At 37.3% G+C, this 25,479-nt stretch overlaps 1 protein-coding gene across 9 annotated transcripts in view; it reads right to left on the reverse strand.

Annotated features, from left to right (window-relative positions):
* LOC127801064 (acyl-CoA hydrolase 2) overlaps nt 1-25,479 on the reverse strand; it is a 69,320-nt gene that overhangs the window by 4,249 nt on the left and 39,592 nt on the right. For 4 of the 9 annotated variants that reach the window (XM_052335878.1, XM_052335880.1, XM_052335882.1 and 1 more), the window contains 8 exons: nt 24,527-24,639; nt 4,551-4,613; nt 4,420-4,475; nt 2,927-3,031; nt 2,735-2,791; nt 2,169-2,270; nt 176-224; nt 8-76 (listed from right to left, as the gene is read on the reverse strand). In XM_052335878.1, the coding sequence (XP_052191838.1) occupies nt 8-76; nt 176-224; nt 2,169-2,270; nt 2,735-2,791; nt 2,927-3,031; nt 4,420-4,475; nt 4,551-4,613; nt 24,527-24,639 (614 nt within the window). Of the gene's footprint in view, nt 1-7; nt 77-175; nt 225-2,168; nt 2,271-2,734; nt 2,792-2,926; nt 3,032-4,419; nt 4,476-4,550; nt 4,614-15,148; nt 15,168-22,306; nt 22,429-24,049; nt 24,096-24,526; nt 24,640-25,479 lie in introns of those variants that run through there. The other 5 variants (XM_052335884.1, XM_052335883.1, XM_052335885.1 and 2 more) reach the window with 5 other exon arrangements.

The raw sequence follows: 25,479 nt of genomic DNA on the forward strand, positions 1-25,479 counted from the left end.
TATTCACCTCGCCTTTCTGGTTAAACATTTGACCTGAACAAAAGCCACGTGCATTAAAAGCAGTAGGGCTCTCCATCTGCAAAGCCGCCAAAGCTAAGCAAAGTTAGAACTCTGAGAGAGAGAGAGAGAGAGAGAGAGAGAGAGAGAGAGAGAGATGTTGGGCCTGGCCACCAACCACGAATAACAGCCACTCATCGGCTTTAAAAGGCCTGTGAAACCACATCCTGTAAAATGAAAAAGATATGATAATCGATGCAAGTTAATTTTCCACAAGGAATAAGAAAGATGTGTACTGAGGTTGTCGTTCTACTTTCAGAATTTTCAACTTCGCCAAAAAACAAGTTTTGATGAACCAAGTCGTAAACATGATAAACATGTTGAATGGGGAAGCAAATGCCTAACACATTGAGTTCGTTTGGATTTCCAACAAAACAGTGGCTCACTAAGATTCACTAGTCAGATTATCTGCTTTGATTTACATCTCTATACAGAATAAGTAAATAATATGTTTCTCGCTTTCAGTTGAGCTGTGAGCTGTGAACAGACCGATCAGTAGGTTTTTGTCCCATTGAAATTGATATCCAAGGATAAGCAGCAAAGAGCTCTCTTCAAATTAACTACTGGCTAGATGGCTTTGCCTGTTTTCTAAGGATAGAAATCATGTTATACCAGTTCACACACGAGTCACATTAAATTTGCAGAGGAGCTTTATGTTACTGTTATTTCATAGAAGTAGCATTCAGATCCAGAGACACCAAACTGCTGTACGGGACAGGATCATAATGCGTGGGGCAAACCATCTATCTAGATTATTGTTCACTCCATTTTGTGTCTTCCCATCATTCAGTCATATTAATCTGCACTTAGCCACCTTTGTGGCTCAACCGATGTTCAGAACACTGGACCGGGTATCAAACCATAAAAGGGAAAGGCTCAATAGTCAGATTGAGATCAAATAGGTTTCAAAATAATAAATTAATTAAATAAAAATAGTTGCAATTTAGATATAAAAAATAAAAACATCACACAGAAATATCCTTCACCTGCTTCTTCTCCTCACACTCCTCCTGCTCCTCTTCCTTCTCCTCATCTCTTTGAACACTTGATTAACGTTGATTAGCAAGTAATCAGCAAGAGATAGTCTAGGGTTGGAATTGTTCTGATGCATCTCATGCTTAACTGAAACAGGTGGTTTGCAGATGAATACCACCAGTCAGTGTTTTTTTTGTTTGTTTGTTTGTTTGTTTTTTATATATTTTTTCTTTTGGGGCAGGGGAGTTCCAATATGGCTTGGAGGGGTTGCTCATCATCACGCCAGATGCAGAATTAGTCAGGGACAATGGGGAGCTTTACACACAACTCAATCCTACCCTATCATACAGAATTACACCACTATTTGACATATGCTTTCACAAATTTAAACACCCTAATCAGACAAAATCCTGAATCTAAGTATTTATTAAATATGTAATCTACTTCCCAGAGAATCTGGCTGACCACCAGATGCACAGAGGTTACTAGGAAATCTAGGGCTTCAAGCAGATGTATTAAACAGAAATAGTTGATAAGGAACTTCATCAACCTTGGTTTTCATAAAGATCATTCAGATATTCTAACGAGCTTAGTCCCATTTAATATATGATCTAGATTCAACAATAGTCATGCCCTAACAGGAAAACCAAAACCTTAAATGGGTTTTTTGTGTATAAGTGATTAGTTAACGAGTCAATAAAGAGAGCGATGAATAATACTACCTAAACTGCAAGTGCAAGGCTCTATAGACTGAATGGGTCAGTCAACTGGAGCACAAGGCAGGCCTATCCCTTTGGTAGTTTTTGAACCATCGCCTATTAGGTGAGAGAAGTTTTGTTCAATTTGTTTGGTACACGTTTAAATAGTTTACTCTAATAATGTCAGTAAATGAAAATCCACAAAATATCTACTACAATATTGTCATTGTCTTAGAATATCCAGCATCCAACCGACTTTGACAAACCTTGATGGAGATCAAGCCTGGTTGGTATTAAGGCAATGGACCTGATAAGACAGTTGGGCTGACATTTATACGTGTTCTAGAAGCTAGAATGCATTTTGAAAAAAGGAAAAGCATGTGCATTAAAATTGCAATTTGAGAATTAGTTACATCGCAAAAGAGCATGCATACTTACGCATGATCTAAACTGGTCGATGTAGGTTTTAACCCCCTTTTCCGATGAGGATTCAAGCTGACTTGAAGAAATATTAAATCTGATGCATATGCCACTACACATCTGCAAAGTTCACATGATTACATTTATTATCACATGAAATTAACAAGATACATAGACCTTGATCTAGATGAATACATTAAATAACATCTCAAGAGATGCCTGTTAGTGAATTATGACATGGTTCAGAAAATCATTCTAGATTTAGCTTTTTGTTCTGCCGAGAAAATTATATGGATGGATGTTCTTGTGAAAGTTTGTGATGCACACACTTCAAATCCAAAATTGGGGCATCTTCTATTCCACAATCACTTGATACTATGTGCCCTCAGTCATCAGCATATCAATCTTTGAGATATTAGATGGTTCAAAACACAAAAGGAAAGAAACATTCAGAGAATTTTGATCAAAATTAAAGCATAATGAAATTAAAATGAGCTGCCATCTGCTTTACTAACACTCAATCTGTTCAATTTCCTCCATGAAAGAATAACTAACAAAAGAACTGTAAGAAAGAAGTTTCTTACCTATGCAAAGCCTGGTCATCTGAGAGTTTCCCTTTTGCTCTAAACCAATACCTTAAACTGCAAGATATTCGTATTGCTCTCCAATGAGATAAATTGTGAATGTACCAGCATATTCAAAAGCTTAAAGATGGCCTATATATTCAAGCACTAAGAACTCCGGAGAAAAGTCATGAATGGGCTAATGGGACTAACCTTGGAGGAGATTTAGTTTGATTGGTCGAAGTATTAGGCTCACAGAATCTTATATCTATGGGCCATGGCACAAAATTTGCAGTAGCAACCTTATTCCGGTATGTTCTGTTACAATTGACTGTTAGGCTTCATTGAAATAGAAAAAGACATATTTTTCTTATTCCAGATGATCCAGATCAACTATTCAGGATAACCATTGTTAAAAATCAAATCATTTGGCCACACATTAATGGTACCAACATTGCATGAAGCTAAATCCATACAATGAAGCAAACATCAAAATTAAATTTTAATAAAGATAGAGAAGGGAAAAACCAAGAATATATAAAAATAATACTTTACAGATACAAAACCAGACTCTTTTAGATCAAAATAATACTTTCTAGCATGTGTTTTAGCTCTATGATACGTCTCTTTAATGGCCTATATATAAGCAATTCAGACTCTCTCTCTCTCTCACAAACTTTTTCAATTCCATCCATTCTCCTCACCAATGCTTCTTAGAATTTTACGGAACATAAAAGGCTATAAGCACTTCCCCACTCTAACTATCCCACCTTAATTTTTGTGTTTAACATTCAAAATCATTTTAAACAATTGATCCAAGATATCTTAACTAATTTTTTTCATTGAAAATCTTGATCTTCAAATCTCACCATAACATCATCTACACTTCTATTTTCACTTGAGTATTGAGTTATATTTCATAAATTTGATTTTTGATTTGCTCAACTTCAAATGTTTGGATTCTAAGGTATCCCTTCATTACTCAAACTTAGTATTCATGCCTCCTTTTGTCACATCCACCAAGACATCTTTTGCAATTCATTTACTTAATAAAATATAATTAAAGGTAGACAATTGGTGGGAGTAAGGCTTGTGATTATTGTTAATGTAATAGAATAGATTCAGAGGAATTGGATAAAATGGAGGAAATTTGTTGAAAAAGAGAGAGAGGAAGACCGAAGTAAACTTAGCGACAAACCTTTAGACATGACATAGGATATGATGGCATTATAGATAACATGGCTATAGATAGAGATGCATGGAGGTCTAGAACTCATGCAGACAACCCCACCTAGTGGGATCAAGGCCTATGATTATTATTGCTATTGTTAGAACTAAATTAATCTCTTATTTAACAAATTCAATAGCGAGGTTCTCACAGTTCTTTTTCTTTTTTTGGTAAGAGGTCACAGTTGACATGAGCATTACACGTCTCATTTAGCAAATTTGTTTCAACTGATCTGGAACAAGGGGAGATCAAGCTTGTGTGTCAGTTAGCAGTTGTCCTATCAAGTAGCTAATGTGGTAAACAAATCAGTAACTGTCACTGAATTGTATAAAACTTGTTATTAGCGAAACACAGAATAAAAACAATTCTAGAACAAGACAAAAGGGACAGAGATAGAAGCATTCCAAATTTCCACTCCAGAGAATGACAAAAATGACATACAAAGGCCAAAGTGACACCATATCTGAAAATCTTATACCTGGGAAGACGGGGATCAGTGATACGTCTCTCTCGCAACTCTTCCATTGACAAAAGCTGCAAGAGAGTTGGTTTTTTCAGCAACCACTTTAGCAGATTGTTGGTACTTCAAACTAAGCATAAATCAGTTACCATCTCTGGATCAGATACAAGGGGCACTGCAACTTCCTGATGATCAAACCCTTCTTCTTCTTTCTGTAAAATCATCTTGAACTCATTATTAAATGCATCTGGAGATGTATGGACAAAGATATATATATATATACACACACACACATTAGATAAACATGAGAGAGAAAAAACAGGGGATTTAAGCCAAGTGAAATGTATAAAAGACAAAAACTAAAAAGCACTAGTAAATGAGGAAGTGATCAAGGGAGATGGAATGCATATGTTTTGAAGTTATTCAATGAAGGTGGAGAAAAAAGCGTTATATTGGGGCATTTTAGTAACTTTGAAGAAGATAAGAATTACAGGTTCTATAGACATATATGTCCAAGTGAAGTAAAGCTAGCATTGAAAAGATGAAAAATACTAAAGTAGTTTGACCAAATAATCACCGACCCTAACTTGTTTAGGATAAGGTGCAGTTGATAAAAAAGATAATGAGTTTGACCAAATAATATATAGATTGAAGTATGAAAAATGCACGGGAGAAGAGGGCATCTTTTGTTAAGAAAAATATTTAATAATAACTAACCCTAGCATACTGATCTCGATTAATAAATCAAGAATATACTTCTGTTGGGATATGAAAATCCCTTGTTGAGAGTGAGCCACTTTGATACCTAAGAAATACTTCAGCTTGCCTAACTCTTTAATTTCAAATTCTTTTATCAAACACTTCTTTAGACTTTCCATTCCTTCCAAGTCATCTCTTGTCATTATAATATCATCTACATAGACCAACAAAACAGTCACTTTTCTATCAACAAAATATCTTATGAATAGGGTATGGTCTCCTTGGCTTTGTTTGTATCCCAACTTCAGCATGGTTTTGAAAAATTTTCCAAACCAAACTCCTTGGTGATTGCTTCAACCCATATAGAGCTTTGTTTAACCTGCATACCACACCTTTTTCTTTTGTTAAACTCAATCTTGGTGGTACTTCCATATAGATTTCTTCCTCTAGATCTCCATGTAGAAAGGCATTTTTTACATCAAATTGTTATAGTTTCCAACTAAAGTTAGCTGCTAGAGATAGAAATATCCTTATGGTATTCATTTTTACAATTGGAGCAAAAGTCTCAAGATAATTTACATCATAGGTTTTGGTATAGCCCTTAGCAACAAATCTTGCTTCATATCTTTTTAATGTCCTATCTGAGTTGTATTTAACTGTGAATATTCGTCTACACCCCACTAGTTTCTTCCCTTTAGGTAGCCTTACTAGATCCCATGTCCTATTCTTTTCAAGTGCTTGCATCTCTACCCTCATAGCATCCCTCCAATTCTCATTTCTTAATGCCTCAGATACTGTTTTTGGTATGGGAATTGAGTTTATGTTGGCAAGAAAGGCTTTATGACTGGGAGACAAATTTTTATAGGACATGAATAGGTGCATGGGGTGTTTTGTGCAAGTTCTAGTTCCTTTGCTAGTAGCAATAGGTAGGTCACTATCACTCAAGTTAGATAAGGCAGCAACAAGTTCAATTTCATTAGGAGAGATAGAAGTAGAAGTGATTACCTCATTATGATCAATGTTAAGACCAGGTGCTGATTTAGATACTTGAATAGATGTTGAATGAGTAGTGGGTCTCTTTCTTCTTGAGTATACTTGAAATGGACAATGTTTAGGCTCTTGAATTAGAACTTCTTGTATTTGTTCTTGAGGCTTAGACTGAGTATTAGATGTAGGTTGTAAGGATGCAACAATAGGTTGTATGTGTTGAACAAATGGAGGTAATGAGGATGGAAACTCAAGAAGAAATAAGTTTCTGTCCTTTTCCTCAGTTATTGAGGTATCCCCTTGAAGAGAATTCTGACTAAGACTGATTTTGTTTAACAAATGTAACATCCACTAATACAAAGAATTTTTTAATTGGGGGATGAAAACACTTATACCCCTTTTGAGTAGGTGAATGTCCAACAAAAATACATCTAAGAGCTTTAGGATCAAGTTTTCCCCTTTGTTGAGAGTGTAAATGAACAAATGCTGCACACCCAAATATTCTAGGTATAAGACCATTAGAGATTGAAACCTGTGGAAAGAATTGAGACAACAATTGGAGGGGACTTTGAGAATTTAGATTTCTTGATGGCAACCAGTTTATAAGATAAGTAGCAGTTAAGCTAGCATCCCCCTAGTACTGTTTTGGGACATTCCTTTGAAATAGGAGAGCTCTAGTGATAGTTAGAAGATGTCCATTCTTTCTTTCAGCCACCCTATTTTGCTGTGGAGTATTCACACAAGAGGACTCATGAATTATGTCTCTTACTTGGAAATAGGAAGTAAGGAACTTATTGAAATAGTTCTTAGCATTATCAGATCGAATTTGTTTAATCTCAACATTGAATTGAATTCTTACCATATTATAGAAAATAGGAAATATAGAACTCACTTCAAATTTGTTCTTTAAAAGATAAATCCAAGTGACACGAGTACAATCATCTATAAATGACATAAACCACCGAGCCCCAGTGATGTTAGGAATAGGAGATGGACCCCAGATGTCACTATGTATAAGAGCAAATGGAAAAGGGCTCATTTTCATATTAATTGGAAAGGATGTCTTCTTATGTTTTGCAAGTTCACATATGTCACACTGAAAGTCTTCTCCACCTAATCCTTTGAATAATAAATACATTATCTTAAGAACGTTAAAAGATGGATGACCAAAATGTAGGGTGTTGTAGCCAAATCTTTTCTCTACGTGACCATGAGGATTTAGTCATACAGGACATTGGAAAGGACTTAGCTATCCTATTCTCCTATCCACCTTGTTCCTCAAGATAATAGAGACCTTTCTCTTTAGCATGTCCAATCATCTTCCTTGTGTCCTACTCCTGAATTTCACAATAAAAGAGATGAAAAATCACCCTACAATTAGTATCCGTGGTGAGTTTCTGAATTGAAACAAGGTTAGTAAATAACTTAGGTACATGTAAGGCATTTTTTAAAGTAAGAGATTCATTGATATAAACATCTCCTTGACTTGCTACCCTAGTGGTTGTACCATCAGCTATGGTAATCTTTTTGTTGCTAGGACAAGGGGTATATGAAATAAATTTGTGGAAGGAACAGGTTATATAATCTGTGACCCCTGAATCAATGATCCAAACACTTGAGAGAGTAGTATTTGAGGCATTCTGTGATGAGAGAAGGAAGAAATACTTGAAAAAGTTAGGGTACAAGTATCTGATCTAGTCGATTTCTCTAGGGATCCAATTAGTTGTCTCAGTTTGGTAATTTCTTTCTTGTTGAACTCAGTTGTCAATGATTTTGAAGAGTCCATTACTCCAGCCTATTGAGTGTTTGCCGTGTGAGAATTTAGAGAGAGAGAGATAGTTCGAAGAATTTCTCTCTTGATTACAAACTAAGAAATGGAGCACATATATATACAAATACCATGACATCATCATGACATAATGCTAACTTTTTCTATATACAATTCAACACTCCCCCTCAAGTTGAAGCATAGATACCATATGCACCAAGCTTGTTACAAATATATTCTACCCGAGAATATTTTAGAGACTTGGTGAAGACATCTGCAAGTTGATCATTAGAGTTAACAAACTCTATAACAATAATACCTTCAACCAACTTTTCTCTAATAAAATGATAGTCGATTTCAATATGCTTGGTCCGTTCATGGAACACTGGATTGGAAGTAATGTGTAAGGTAGCCTGATTATCACAAACAACCTTCATAGGGAATACTTCATAAAACTTAAGTTCCTGCAGGAGTTGCTTAAGCCAGATGAGCTCACAAGTTGTATTAGCCATAGTCCGATACTCTACCTCCGCACTGGATCTAGCTACTACATTTTGTTTCTTACTTTTCCAAAAACTAGATTTCCTTCCATAAGAACATGTTGGAAAAGGAACTGGTATTCCTTATAATTTTATTGATGTCAATAATAAAATTTATACAAGAGTTTCTTAAGAATTCTTCTATATTTTAGGACTAGATTACATTCCTATTTTACAGGACTAGATTACTTACCTTCTATCTAGAACTAAATTACATTAATTTAAATACAATAAGAAGATAAAACACAAAGATAAATACAAGGGATAAAAGAATAAAACATAAAACAACCTATCTCTAAACTTGATCTCAGTTGCCTCCTTGCTGTTATATCTTTGGATATTTTAACACTCTCCCTCAGCTGGTGAGTGGATGTCTTCCATTCCCAGCTTGCTTACTAGTTCCTCAAATTTCCTAATAGGCAATCCTTTAGTGAGAAGATCTGCCACCTGTTGATTAGTTGAAACATAGGAAATTTGCAATAGCTTGGATTCTAGTTTTTCTTTAATGAAATACTTGTCAATCTCAATGTGCTTGGTTCGGTCGTGTTGTACCAGATTATGAGCAATATTGATTGCTGATTGATTGTCGGATAGAAGCTCAAGAGGATATTGTATTTGAACCTATAAGAAGTTAGAGATAGAACTCCAACCTGAAAAGCTAGCTTAACAGGTGGAGGGATCCTCCTCCTTATATATAGCCTAGGTCTCCCTTGTGGAGGCGATGTGGGATTCTCAACACTCCCCCCCACGCCGAAGCTTCTCCAGTAACTGATACATGCCCAGGTGATCAGGCAAGGTACTGGTCCATGACCACGATAGCCAAGGGTTAGCTCTGATCCCATGTGAGAAGTTAAAAGTAGAACTCCAACCTGAAAAGCTAGCTTAACAGGTGGAATGATCATTCTCCTTATATATAGCCCAGGTCTCCCTTGTGGAGGCGATGTGGGATTCTCAACAGAACCTTCAAATCTTCTAGGATAATTTTTAGCCACAAGAGTTCACACACACCAAGAGCCATAGCTCTGAATTCTGCCTCAGCACTTGATCGTGCTACTACTCCTTGTCTCTTACTCCTCCAAGATACCAAATTTCCTCCTAGGAACATTCAATACCCAGTTGTGGAACGTTTATCAACTAAAGAACCTTCATAATCAACATTCGCGTACCCTTGAACTTTTAGAATAGCTCTTGGTGCAAAAAGAATGCCTTTGCCTGGTGTAGCTTTTAAATAATGAAGAATTTTCCTTACTGCTTGCATGTGCTCTTCATTGGGGCTATGCATGAATTGACTTACTAGGCTTACTCCAAATGCTATGTCCGTCCTAGTATGTGAGAGATGTATCAGTTTCCCTACCAACCTTTGAAACTGCCATTTATCTATTGCTTTTCCAGAGTAATTTTCTCGTAGCTTGATGTTTGGATCTACTAGAACCTAAGCTCCCTTTCCTCCTAGCAGTCCAGTCTCAGTCAATAAGTCAAGAGTGTACTTGTGCTGAGATAGGTAGATTCCCTTTTGAGAATAGGCCACCTCAATGCCTAAGAAATACTTTAGCCTTCCAAGGTCTTTAATCTCAAATTCCTTAGCAAGATTTTGTTTTAGGCCTTCTTGCTCAGCTTCATCATTTCCTGTCACAATAATGTCATCAACATAAACTAATAGAGCAATTACCTTATCTTTTGTGTGTTTGATGAAGAGGGTGTGGTCCCCTCGGCTTTGCTGGTATCCCATTTTATGCATTGCTGTAGAAAATCGCCCAAACCATGCATGTGGAGACTGTTTAAGTCCATATAATGCCTTCTTCAATCTACACACTTGCCCTTCTTTGTTATGAGAAAATCCAGGAGATAATTCCATGAATACTTCTTCCTCTAAATTCCCATGCAAGAATGCATTTTTAACATCTAGTTGTTGTAGTTTCCACCCAAAATTTGCTGCTAATGATATGAGAACTCAAATTGTTGTCATCTTTGTTACTAGGGCAAAAGTCTCAAGATAATCAATCCCATAGGATTGAGTATAACCCTTGGCCACTAGCCTTGCCTTGTATCTCTCAAGAGTACCATCAGCTTTGTATTTTAAATTAAAGACCCATCTGCAGCCCATTGGTTTAATTCCCTTGGGTTGAGTTACCTCCTCCTAAGTTCGATTCTTGTGCAAGGCCCTCATCTCTTCTTACATGGCTTCTTTCCAATTTGGATCCTTTAGTGCCTCCTCCACTGATTTTGGAATAACACTAGCATCTAGGGTTGTTAGGAAGCTTCTGTAGATAGGAGAAAGGCGATGGTAGGATAGAAAATTTGGTACGGGATGTTTGGTGCATGTTCGGACCCCTTTCCGGATGGCAATAGGAAGGTCTAGATCTGGGAATTCTGATTCTGTTTGGCTAGTATGTTGCTCTTCAAATATGTGTTCCTCCACTCTTGAATTAGGGGCTGTAATTGGTGTGGGTTGAAGATCGTCTCTTGTACACATAGGGTGAGCCTTTGTATCAATTGGTAGAAATCAGTTGCTAGTTTGTTGATTCAGTGTTATTTGATGGGAAAGGCTTAAGGAAATGGTGGATAGAATCACTGGTTGAAGTAGGGGTTTCTGGAAAGAAATTATCCATAGTTTCTGGTTGAGTATGCTCCCACTTAGGCTGAGAATCAAAAAAGGATTGGGACTCAATGAAGGTGACATCCTTAGAAATATAGACTTTTCGAGAGATAGGATCATAACACTTGTATCCTTTTTGGGTTGGAGAATACCCTATGAAGACACATCTTTTTGCTCTAGGATCTAGCTTGTCTCAGTGGACCTTAGGTATGTGAACAAAACATACACATCCAAAAACTTTGAGAGGCAATGGAGAATGTAGTTTCAGGCCTGGGAAGAACTTGGTTAGACTTTGGAAAGGACTTTGATTGTTAAGAATCTTAGATGGGACCCTATTAATGACATAAGTAGTTGTCAAGACTACCTCCCCCCATAGATATTTAGGAATATTATGATAATGAAGAAGGGTTCGAGTGACATTAAGAAGATGCCTCATCTTCCTCTCGGCCACTCCATTTTTGTTGTGGAGTGTCGATGCATGAAGATTCATGGACAATTCCTTCGTTTTGGAAGAAGAGATGTAAGTGATCATTGAAATAATCCCTTGCATTATCTGTCCCAAATTTTTGAATTTGAGTTCCAAATTGTGTGTGAATCATTTTGCAAAAATAAGGGAGAACAGTCCCAATGCTAGCCTTATCCTTAATTAGGAAAACCCAACACATTCTAGTACAATCATCTATGAATGAGATGAACCACTTGGCCCCCAACTGATTTGAAATTCTTGAAGGACCCCAAACATCTGAATGAATCAAAGCAAAAGGTCTAGATAATAGTTTATTGCTAATTGAATAAGAGGTTCTATGATGTTTGGCCATAACACACACATCACACTGAAAAATACTAGGATCAAAGGTTTTTAATAAAATAGGAAACATTTCCTTCACTAAACTAAAAGGAGGATGACCTAGGCGAAGATGATGAAGCCAAATGGCAGCTTGGTCAGAGGCTGTTTTCTAGGTTGAGTAGGCTGCCTGCAACTGATCTTTAGGCTTAGTGCTCCTCCCTTGTAAGATATACAGCCCATGTTGCTCTTTAGCCACACCAATCGTCCTCCCCGTGTCCATGTCCTGAAATTTACACACATATAGAGAGAAAACAACATTGCAATTGAGGTCTTGAGTGAGTTGTTTTATGGAGATAAGGCTAAGGGTTAAATCTGGTACATAAAGTACCGGATTTATTGACAAATTTGGACCAAAGTTAACTTTGCCTTTTCCTTTAATGGGAATTGTGGTCCCATTGGCAATAGTGATTTGTTTGGATGATATAAAAGGCTCATAAGTATCAAAAAACTGGAAATTGGGTGTCATATGGTTAGTAGCCACTAAATCCAAGATCCATGTGTTATTCCTATCAGTTTTGGAGGCTAAAAAAGGAGTAAAATAGATTTGTTTACCTTGTTGAGCCATGGAGCAGGATGCTCCTCCATCTTGAATGGTCTTTAGGAACTCCTTCAGCTTATTAATCTCCTCTTTATTGAGTTGGTTGAAGTCCATTCCAGCACCAGTACCAGTTCCAACACCCGGCCTTTCTTCCTTTTCTGCTTCTCCCTCTTGCTCTTTGTTTGAAAGGTAGCTTTGAGGGTAATTTTGTGGAGGACCTTGAGTTCTTATATTCTTGAATCCACCAAGTCTGTTAAGGACTGCTTCCTTCCCATGCAACTTGAAGCAGGTCTCCTTAGTGTGTCTCGGCTTATTACAGAAGGTGCACCACTGCCCTTCTCGTCCGAACTTATTTCAGTTTGTTGGCTACTTCCATGATTTTTTGCTGGAAATGAGTACTGATCCTTCCATATTGGATCCACCAAGCATGGCTCCTCTCCTATTTTCTTCACTTCTAACAATAGCAAACACCTCATTTAGGCTAGGTAATTTATCTTTACCGAGAATTTGAACCCATACCTGATTGAACTCGGGATTTAAGCCAGCTAGGAACTCTACTATTCGGTCTCTTTCAAGAATCTGATTGAGGGCAGCAATATCCGCTTGGCACACCATCTTTATAGCTTGGTATTGATCAAGCTCTAACCATAGGCCTAGCATCAGATTATAATACTTCATGACTATTAATTGGCCTTGCTTTGAACCATTGATCTTTGTTTTGACATCAAAGATTACGGATGCATCCTTGGCCTTCGAGTAAGTCTGATAAACAGTCTCCCAAACTTCTCGGGCAATACTAAGGAACATAAAGTTCTTGCTGATATCTGGTTATATTGTGCTCCATAGCCACGACATGATGTGGGAGTCTTCCACATCCCATGTACTAAAACCTGGGTCAGTTTCTGGTGGAGGATTCCCAGTTAGGTGAGTGCTCTTTCCTTGGCCCTTAAGAAGGGTTTTGATTAGCTGCGACCATTGAAGAAAATTCCTACCATCTAGCTGGTAGGATTGGTGAACACTTGGTAGTTCATTGGCAAGAGGAGGTTGATCCACTGGAACTGTTTCTCCAGTGATGATAGTTGGTGAAGAAGACGGATTTGCTGATGGTTATGAAGGGAGAGCAGAAAGATAAATGGTTTAGATGACTGGAACCCAAAAACCAGGTGCTATTAAGGCACGAGAAATGAAGGCGCTTAAAAAAAGGATTGTGCAATGAAGGCACTGATTACTAGAAGAACAGGCTTGGATCGACAAGCTCTGATACCATGTTGGAAAAGGAACCGGTATTCCTTATAATTTTATTAATGTCAATAATAAAATTTATACAAGAGTTTCCTAAGAATTATCCTATATTTTAGGACTAGATTACATTCCTATTTTATAGGATTAGATTACTTACCTTCTATCTAGGACTAGATTACATTAATTTAAATACAATAAGAAGATAAAACACAAAGATAAATACAAGAGATAAAAGAATAAAACATAAAACAACCTATATCTAAACTTGATCTCGACTGCCTCCTTGTTGTTATATCTTTGGATATTTTAACAGAACACAATACCCAGAGGTTGACCTACGATCCAAAGGAGATCCTACCCAATCCACATATGCATAACAACAAATATCTATGTGTCATTTATCCTCATAGAGTAGCCCTTTACTTGGTGCTCTTTTGATGTATCTCAGAATCCGGATAACATCCCAATGAAAATCACATGGAGAACTGAGAAATTGACTAACTACACTCACAGCAAAAGCAATGTTAGGACGAATGACGGTGAGATAGTAGTCTTCAATACCTCTCAGGATCTGAAAAGGGCTCCCCCTGTCCCAGCAAGAGTTTGATATTCGAGTCTATTGGAGTGTCAACCGATTTGTAGTTCACTATACCAGTTTCTTTTAAGATGTCAAGGGCATACTTCCTCTGAGAAATCGAGATATCATCTCTTGATTGTGAAACCTTAATACCCAAGAAATACCGAAGTCTGCCTAGGTCTTTGGTCTGAAAGTGTTGATGTAGATGTTCCTTCAACTTTTATATGCCAACTTGATCACTCCATGTGATAACAATGTCATCCACATAAACAACAAGATAGATCCACAAAGAAGAGGAGTGTTGATAGAAAACCAAATGATTAGCTTCACTCCGAGTAAGTCCAAAGGCTTGAACCACAGTGTTGAACCTGCCGAACCACGCTCGTCGAGACTGTTTTAGACTATAGAGAGACATCTTGAGTTTGCAGACTACATTGAACTCCCCCTAAGAAACAAAACTGGGTGGTTGCTCCATATAAACCTCCTCCTGTAAATCACCATGGAGAAAGCTGTTTTTAATATCCAACTGATAGAGAGGCCAATGACGCATAGCAGATACAGAGAGAAATAGGCGAACAAATGCCATTTTAGTATCATGAGAAAATGTATTACTGTAATCCAGCTCATAAATCTGTGTAAATCCTTTGACAACCAAGTGAGTCTTAAGATGATCCACCTGTCCATCGGGGCCCACTTTTGAGGTGAACACCTACCGGTGACCGACGAAAGTCTTTCCTGGTGGTAAAGGCACCAAATCTCAAGTACCATTTGAATGTAAGGCTTCAATCTCATTGAACATAACCTGAAGCCAACCTGGATGTGACAGGGCTTCACCTGTGATTTCAGGAATATAAACAAAGAAAAGACTCTAAACAAAAGCACCATAAGCAGGTGGCAAATGGTCATAGCACAAAAAGTTATAAAAAGTGTGTGGATTACTAGTGGATCGTGTACCTTTGCGGAGAGCAACAAAAAGGCTAGCTGGCTTAGGATCCGTGGCAAGAGGAACCATCGACGGAGAGAGTGAGTCAGGAGAGTCTAGTTCTAGAGGAATGCTAGCGCCGGTAATGGGCTGAGGACAACGATGATATGTGAGAAGTGGAGCATCCGTGGAGTGTGGACCTGAAGATAATAGTAGGGGGTCCATAAAAGAGGAGACAAACGAACTCGAAGAGCGTAACGGAAGAGAAGAAAAAGGAATAGGCAATACCTAGTCAAGACTCTGTGAATCAGGTTGAGCAACCAAGAAGAAAGACTATTGTTCAAAGAATGTGACATCAGCAGATATAAGATAGCGATTCAAGTCAGGAAAGTAACACTTATAGCCTTTCTGCAACCGAGAGTAGCCGAGAAAGATACATTTGAGAGATTTAGCAGCAAGTTCATCTTGTCTAGGTGAAAAAGAATGCACAAAACAGATACATCTAAATACACAAAGGGGAACAAAATAAAGTGGTTGTGTAGGGAACAAAAGAGAATGAGGAATTTGGTCCTGTAACACGGAAGATGGCATGCGATTGATCAGATAACAGGCAATAAGAACAGCATCTCCCCAAAATTTGGTGGGAAGATTGGCATGTAAAAGTAGTGTTCGTGTAGTTTCAATGAGATGGCGATTTTTACGCTTAGCAACACCATTTTGTTGAGGTGTGTAGACAAGAAGATTGATGTAAGATGCCATTCGCAGTCATGAAAAGAGTAAATTGAGAGGAAAAGTATTCGGGGGCATTATCACTATGGAAAGCACATACAAAAACTCCAAACTGTGTTTTTATTTTAGCAATAAATGTTTGAAAAACAGAAAATAATTCGGACCGACTTTTCATGAGAAACAACCAAGTGCAACGAGAAAAGTCATCAATAAAAGTAACAAAATATGAAAAACCTAGAGTAGAGTTGACTTGACTGGGCCCCCATACATCAAAGTGCACAAGGGAAAAATGAGCCTCAGCCTTATTATGGACGCGACTAGGAAAAGAACTACGAGCATGCTTACACGCTGACATGACTCACAATTAAAAGTGGATAATAATGAAAAACTAAGAACTAACTTCTTTAGTTTGGAGAAGCTGGGATGACCGAGACGAGAGTGGAGAAGATTTGGGGAAGCTACATTGGTGCAGGCTACCGACGAACTAGGCACAACAAGATGATAGAAGCCCCGTGACTCAAACCCGACGCTAATCATCCGTCCCGTACCCCAGTCCTACACACAAACAGAAGTGGAGGTAAATGTTACTGAACAGTCTCGTTCTCTAGTAAGCTGACTAACAGAAAGCAAATTAAAAAGACTACACGGGACATATAGGACATAATTTAAAGGGAGAAATGAGGTAGGAGAGGTTTTCCCTATCCCTTTAACTAGCATTTTGGTGCCATTTGCAAGAGTGATGGTTAGTAAATGTTCAGAACAGGTAAGGGTAGAGAAAAGATCTTTATTACCACACATGTGATCGGTGGCGCCAAAGTCCAAAATCCAAAATCCAAGGCCCAATAGAAGGGCTTTGAGTAACATAAGCCATGGGATGGCCAGTAGATTGCTGAGACACCTAGAATTTCAAGAAAACCTCATAGTCAATAGCAGGTAGGGTTACCATCGGAGGCCCCGAAGCTTGACTAGGGGCACTCTATGCAATATGAGCCGCTCGGGATATCTGAGATGCAGGAGGGGCAATTGGCCGACCATGCTACTTCCAACGCTTATCTTCATTATGCCCCTTCTTTTTGCAAAAGTTGCATTGAGGGCGAGAGCGGCTACCGGACCGGCCTTGATTACCGCTTAAAGTCTGAGACACAAGAGCAGAGGCCTCGGGAGGGGTACTTGTAGAAGCACCAATAGAGGAAGAACTACCAACCATATTGAGCAATCTTTTGTATGTATCTTTCATAGTAGGGTTAGTGGACCCAGTTAAGATTTGATGGCGGACAAGCTTGAACTCAGGCTTGAGACCGGATAAAGTAAGGACCGTGAACAGTTTTTCCCATTGAGAATCATGAGCGGCTTTGGAATCGGAGTATGGAAGAAGAGTTTCAAACTCCTGTATGAGAGACCGCATTTGGCCCAAATAGGATTCCATAGAGTGACCTTGTTGGATTTTCTTAATAGTGTGGACAACTGTATAGAGACATTGAATATCGTTGGTATAACACTCAATGACTTCCTTTTAAATCTCATAACAAGTTTCAAACGGACGAAAGAGCTGCAAAACAGAGCTATAAATGGAATTCCACAAAATATTACACAACTGAGCATCAAGTTGTTCCCATCTAGCTTTGTCGATTGTGTTGACATCATCTGCCCTTGTGGTGAGATGATCTGCTTGTCCCTGCCCCTTGAACCACAGTTTGATAGAGGTTGCCCATGAGAGATAGTTGGTAGACCCTATCAACTTGTCAAAGGTGATAACGGGGGTCCTTATGTTGGAAAGGGTAAAGGGTTGAGAGGCAACAGATGTTGAAATGGACTCACCGCGCGTAGGGTTGGTGTTGCTAAGGTCAAACACGTCGAGGACTGCAAATTAGATCTAAAATGAGATGGAAGGAGCAACAAGCAACGACAGAGGCTTGTTGGAGTATTGACGAAGATGGACGACGACGAGCGGTAGCTGACAACGGCTAGCGGCAACAGACGGCAGTGGATGGCGACGAAACCACCAGGATCAGGATGGAATTAGGGAGATGAGTCCAATGGTGGTGATGGCGTCGCGATCGGAGCACTGGAGAGAGAGAGAGAGATCAGGGCAAAAACATCTCAGCGCACAGATCTGTTGGGTGGCACGTGGCGACACCGACAGCAGTGGGGCTCCGGGGCTAGGACGATTTGAGGCCGGCGATGCAACGACGATGGGGGAAAATGGGTGCAACAACCGACGGTTCAGATCTTACAGATCTGATGGGCAGCGCGTGGCAGCATCGATGACAGTAGGGCTCTGGGATTGGGCCGATCTGAGGCCGGAGATGCAACAGCGGTGGTGGCATGAGTAGTTGGTGGTCGAAAAGTGGGATGATGGGCAGCGCATGGCAATGGTGGCGACGATGGGTCTCCGGTGGTCAGTCGATCTGATGACATAAACACTATGGTGGCGGTGGTGCTGGCAAATGGTGGCCGAACAATGGAGGTTTGATCTTGACAAAGACAACAAGGAGAGAGAAAAGAAGTTTAGGGTTTGGAGACCGCTAGAGAAGGATACATAGCGGCGACTTATGGTTTTCTCACCGGTGACTCTGATACCATGTGAGAATTTAGAGAGAGAGAGAGATAGTTTGAAGAATTCTCTCTTGATTACAAACTAAGAGATGGAAAACATATATATACAAATACCATGACATCATCATGACAGAAGCCATGACATAATGCTAACTATTTCTATATACAATTCAACATGCCACATAGGCTTACTCTTGCCTGATGTCTCTTTACTCTCAGCTTGTGATTTTCCATGTAGCTTCCAGCATTTGTCTATAGTATGTCTAGGCTTCTTACAATATGTACACCACAATAAATCCTTGTTTAATCGAGACCTATCTGGTGTTCAGTACTAGAATGTTGTATGGGCATCCTTCTTGTCATTAGTGCAGAATTTCCCACTGTAGGAGTCTTAAGCATGACTCCTCTCCTTCCTTCCTCAGCATGAACAATAGTTAGAGTCTCATTTAAGGATGACAATTCCTCTTTCCCAAGTATTTGTACCCTCACTGCATCAAACACAATGTTTAGACCAATAAGAAATTCATAAATCCTGTCTTTTTCAACATACCTTTTTAGAAGAGCTGCATCTTCACTACAGGTCATCTTGATACACTGGTAATGATCCATTTCTTGCCACAAAGTTTGCAGGAGATTGGAGTATTCAGTGATTGATCGGTTTCCTTACTTTGTTGCTGAGATTTTTATTTTAATCTCATAGATCTGGACAGCATCTTGAACTTTAAAATAAGTTTGCTTGACTGCATCCCAAATTTCTTAAGTTGTACTTAAGAACATAACCATGTCACTTATCTTTGGAAGTGTTGAATTCCATAACCAAGACATTACCATAGATTATTCTTCATCCCAAGCTTCAAATGTAGGGTCCCCTTATTTAGGTCCAATACCGAGTAAATGACTCAGCTTGCCTCTCCCTTTCAGGAACGTACGCACCAATTGAGACCACTTCAGATAATTCTTACCATTTAGCCTATAAGTTGCCTGGATGTTCTGCAATTCTCCAACTAGAGTAGTGCTCTTGTTCTCCCCACTAACAGTTATTATAACTGGTGCTTTAGATGCACCACTCGATTATGTTGCAGTAGACACAGCTTCCAAATGAATTGCACTTGATCTCTCGGGTCACAAAATAAGGTAGAATGTGATCTTGTAGTGGGACAAGATTGCTAGGCTTAAGGTCACAACAGAACAAAATATTTGCTTCCCAGAAATAGAATGCCCATGGCTCTGATGCCATGTTAGGATTTAGGCAAGGGAAAAAAACTTGTATATTTCCAGCAAAGTAGACTCACTATATACACAGTTTAGGAGATGAACTACCCACTTCCTTAAAATAAGGAACCACTATCTAACTACCTAATCTGAAACAAAACACAAGTTAAGGACCATAACTCTGCCCACTACCAGATAAAAACAACAAAAAAAACAACCAACAACTATAGGAGAAAACAATAATTCATAAATCTAATAAACTGAAAAATTATTCCTTATTTCCCAACAGAAGCTGATGCAGTTTGCCATGTTTGCATGATTCACAAAAAGAAAGAGAAGAATTGGAACAAGGAATATGAATTTTATTCAAGATCATTCGCAGTATAGAAAATGAAGGATGTCCCAATTTGGCATGCTAGTGATCAAATAGTTTTATCTGTTACTGTGTTTTTATTCAGAGATGTGGCATGATTAGGGACTGCAAAACTGACATTTTAGACTTGGTAGATTTACAGTGTTCAAACAGAAGCTGAAGTAAAAACAGAACTAGATGTAGGTAACAATTGATAAAGAGCATCTTTAAGTAGTCCTCGTAGTACAATTCCCATGCCCTTGTCCTTATTAAACATGAATCATAATGAAATTCAGCTATTGATTAGTGGTTAATTTGTAAAATTTTGTTATAATTATAACCCCCATTTTGATTTTAAATTGGTTTAATTGAATAGTTATGTGTAATATATATATATATATATATATTATATAATATATTATAATAAACATGTAAATATAATATATATATCATAACATAATACATATACTCAATGGAGTGCATGCATGGAGCATCTATATAATGTATAAGTATATAATATACTATATAATATATCATATAAATATATACATAATATATAATTTAATAACACTCAATTGTTTGTTTGTAGGCACGAAGAATGTGGGCTTGGAGACTCAAATTGGATTGAAGAATGAAGAATTAAAACTCATGAAGAATTAAAGTTCATGAAGAATTAAAGCCCATGAAAAATTAAGGCCCAACTTGAACAACCCATGGAAAATATCATTTGGAGAAGGCCCAAACATTATTTTTAATCCTAATGAAGATAAAAAACCCAATTGTAGAAATTTATTTTTTTTAAATATTTGTTTTGTGAGTGCTTTATTAGGCGTGTTTTTTAGCTAAAATCCATTTAACTATTAGGTGTGTATTATAGCTAAAATCCATTTAACTTTATGAGTGTTTTATTAGGTGTGTATTTTAGCTAAAATCCATTTAATATTAGGAGTGTATTATAACTAAAATTCATTTAACTTTAAGTGTGTGAGTACCCATTAGATATAATTATGTCTAGTTGAATAATTGAAATTGAGTGATTTGTATTGCATCTTGTGGGCTATAAATAGCTCACTTGATTGCTTGTAAGGGTGATTATTATTCTTGAATAAAAACTTAGTTGTTTTCTTAGAATTCTCTCTTTGAGAATTGATTTTGTTCTTTTCTTTTCTCTATTGTTTTCTCATGTGATCTTACTTTCTTTCTTTCTTCTCTTGAATTCTTATGTCATTTATTTTTACTTAATTATCCACCGCCTAAATGGTCGGTTAATTTCTGTATTTAAATTTCTGCAATTTTAATTCCTGTCATTTAAATTATCCACCGCCTAAATGGCCGGTTAATTTCTGCTATTTTAATTCCTGTCATTTAAATTACGACATTTAAATTTCTATCAATTAACTTTCAAATGGAGATGAGTGGCTAAATCCAATCTTGGGTTAAGGCAATGACAGTGTCCAACGCCAATGATTTCCAAAGAAAGCTACGCTTTAAATGAGTAACATTAATTTAAATTTCAGTATGAGTGTGTCTTGATTATTAAGAAATCACTAGGTTTGGATTGGAACATAAGCCTAACTTAGAGCTTTCATGTCACGCATGAGAGTTACTAAAACTGGAAACGCTATCATACCCAAACCCGGATGATTAATTTAGTTGTTTTGTGTATTAATTGCAATCGAATTTATGGTAGTTGGTTAAACTAGAATCCTGCATATCATGTATGGGGATTGCTTAAACTAGAACTATCATCATCTCTAATTGCATTTAATAACAAACCCTCATATCTGAAATTAAATTAATGTTACTAATCTTGTCTGCTAAAATTTGGGAATCAACGGGTTGGTGCTGAAATTGTCTTAACTCAAGTGCTATCCAATTTCATATTCTCACGTTCAGTATTTATTTCAACTTCTGCATTGCTTTATTTCTTAGTAACTATTATCTAAAAAAATCATAAAAAATCTTGTTGCCAATTCGTCCAAATGCGTGTGCGTGTGTGTAACATTCTTTTGCTTTTTTCATAAATAAATCTCTCAGTGGATGACCTGGACTCATCCAGAAAATATAAATTTAAATTTGGACTACAACTGCACTCGTACACTGATAAGTATAAACCTCTCACCTAAATAAAGAAAAAAAATAAAAGTTTTATTGTGTTTTAATTGCAGGGTGAGAGTGCAGCCAGCTATCACATTCTTGTCTTTTGTAACTTGAGAAACACTTATAAGGTTTTTCATTATGTGAGGAGCACGAGGCACATTAGATAAAGAAACAATATAAATAGGTAACATTTGAGTATAAAGTTGACTAAGGCCAACATTTGAAATGGATAGTTTCTTACCAATGCCAAGTGCAACTTTGTCAGGGCCTTGATAAGGAGAGTGAAGAGCAAGGTTACGAAGATTGGAGATAATGTGGTTTATTGCTCCAAAGTCAACAAACCAAGATGGATCACTGCAAGTTACTGAGGAAGTAAATAGATTATCCAAAGAATTATTATAGTGAGAACCTTGAATAGCACCATTCTCACTTAAAAATACTTCACTAGGATCACTAGGAGCCACAAGATAAGCTCCTGAATCTGATTGAAATAATCTTTCGCAGCCAAAATGTTGACTAGGAAAACATTGAAAATTTATGTCAAGCCTATGGTAATATTTGTCAGCAAAATGACCTGGTCTCCCACACAATTGATAACATATTTTTCTAGTGTTAGATTTGCCTTGACCTTTACCTCCTTTGTTAGAAAAACCTCCTCTACTATTAATAGAACAACTGCCATTCTTTAACCAGTGAGATGCAACATTTGCATTCATCATATAATTATTCCTTCAAAATTTAGGGCTGAAGATGATGAAAAATTCCTAACAAATAGCCTTTGTTCATGAATCAATATAAGTACTGAACCTTCTCTAGGTTAATATCATCCATTTGATAGGTAAATAAACTAACAACAGTTTCATAATCTCTGTCCAGTCCACGCAAAAATAGCCAATAAAAGATCCTTATCCCTGATTGGTTCACCAATTGCATCAAGAGTATGTCCTATTGTTTTAATCTACAAGATATAGTCATTCACAGATAGAGAACCTTTCTTGATAGATCTTAATTGTTGTTTTAACTGAAAAGATTTGACAATAGTTTGCTAAGAATATAAGTTCTCAAGAACATAGCATAACTCTGGTGAGGATTCACAATGAATCACCTGAGCTAGAGCTTCTTTGTCAATTGTAGAGAAAAGCCACCCAAGGAGTAACTGATCTGATTTGAGCCAAGAGAGATATTCTTCATTTACTTTTTGTGCATTAGAATCACCAGAATCTAGATCTGGTAGAAGATATTTGACTGGAGATTTTTCTAATTTGTTGATGAAGAAGATCAAATCGAAAGCCCTAATTGTTGCCAAGATCTGAGCTTTCCAAAATAGATAGTTATTACTATCTAGTTTGATAGGACTGTAATTGAAAGCTCTCACTATGGAGGAGAAACCATATTGCGAGGCAGAAGAAAAGAAGCATGATCGACTTTGAGAAGAAGAACTCAATTGTTCTTGATTTCCAGCCATTGATGTAGGTTGTTAGCTCTGATACCATGAAGTGAGAGTTTCTATGAAGAGAGAGAGAAAAAAAAAAAAAAAAAAGAAACCAAAAAGAGAGAACTTAAACTGAAATTTGCTAAAAATGATTCTTGACATTAGAAACGGAATAGCAATTGAGTATTTATAGACTGTGAACTCAACTGATTTTGTTAGAGATACAACTAACCTTGACAGCTGTATAAAGACAAGTGGACAGGTCCTAACTAACGAAGTTAACTAAACTATAACTACACTTAACAGAATTGCATCTAATATTCTTTTGTATAGGATAAATAGAACTACTTCTCTCAACTTACACATGCCCACTGCATCTATCTATCTATTCAGAATCACCCTTTCAATCACTTATTTCCTATTGATTTACAGAAAAAAACTTGAAATATCTCCATCATTTATTCAAATGAATTCCTAGCGAGCCAGTGATTGAATTCTCCACACACACACACACACACAAAACTGAAGGATAGCAAAAGAAATTCTTTGAACCTGAAATACTTTAAGCAACTCTCAGGTTGGTTGATCACAGCGGGTGGACCTTTGTCACTTTGATTTCATATTCTGCTAGGGAGATCAACAAGATATGGTTGCAGCATAGCTCCAGACATGAAAATTAAGCAAAGCCTATTCTTTTTAAGTATAATTTATGTCATGGTTGCAGGCTTCATAATTACAAGAAATCAAAAAGGAAAAGAATACAAATACATCTGTATCTCTACTTGTTTCTGCTAGGGAGATTGATAAGGTATTGGTGGCAGCTATGCTCCAGAGTCAAAATTAAGCAAAGCCTATTCGTTGTCAGTAGGAATTTTATGTAATTGTTGCAGACTTCATGATTACAAAGAAATGGAGAAGGAAAAGAATATGAATACATTGGTATCCCTGCATGTTTCTGTGCATTTTAGAAGAAATTGGAATCAAAACATAGAATGAAACACCCCAGGCTTTGTTTGACTACACTGTTACCTGAAATGATGCAAACAATGTGAAAACACAGCGGCCTTTTTGTGTTGCCTCCACCTTTCGGGTAGCAAAACTCTTCCCGTCACGTATGCGGTGGACTTGATATATGATTGGCACTGAAACACACAGAGTTAAATTGTTTGAAGGTTATACATCTTGCAAAATATATATATATATACATGTATATTTATTTATTTTTAAATGTCCTTACAGTTATCTGACTAGTATAATTATGAAGATGCTTTGTTCATTCTCATAGCAGTATAGTGAGTAGACACACAAAAAAATTAAAAGCGTATACACTGTCAACTGAAATAATAGTTGAACTGTTGGAAGGAGATAAGAAAGAATGGCACGGGAATGAAGATAAAGTTGACAGCATGTATTCAGCCCAAGAAATAAGGATAAATCAGTCTTGAGATATCCTAATTCTTGCTAATCATAATCTGTAAAATAGTTATCCAAGAGTGTTGTAAATCCACTCCTATAAAGTAGGAGATAGATATGTAATCAACTCCTATGAAATAGGCGATAGGAAAGAGAGTTTTTAGCAGATTTTTTAGGAAGCTTTCAGTATATATTTCCATTGTTCAATGAAACCATTCACGGAGAATCATAATTCTACACCTAATTCCTTTATGGTATCAGAGCCACATTCTTTTGGCACCCAAGAGCTTGAGTTCTAGTTCGTATTGGACTCCTAAGCTCATGGTATAGCTGAGAATCAAGCAGCAAGTGAGAGTTCCACCACAATTCCTCTTCAATTGAAGAATACCCAAGTTCCAATCACTCCAACAGCTCTCAATAGTCATTCTCTTCAAATCACTCTACACAAATTGAATGGAACCAACTTCAGAGAGTGGTCCCAATCAGTTTTGTTGGTAGTTCGAGGGAAGGGAAAAGAAGGCTACTTAACAGGAGCTATTTCTAAGCCAAGTCCTGAGGCAGCAAACTAT

This window comes from Diospyros lotus, chromosome 5 (assembly GCF_014633365.1).
Source record: "Diospyros lotus cultivar Yz01 chromosome 5, ASM1463336v1, whole genome shotgun sequence".
Lineage (NCBI taxonomy): Eukaryota > Viridiplantae > Streptophyta > Magnoliopsida > Ericales > Ebenaceae > Diospyros > Diospyros lotus.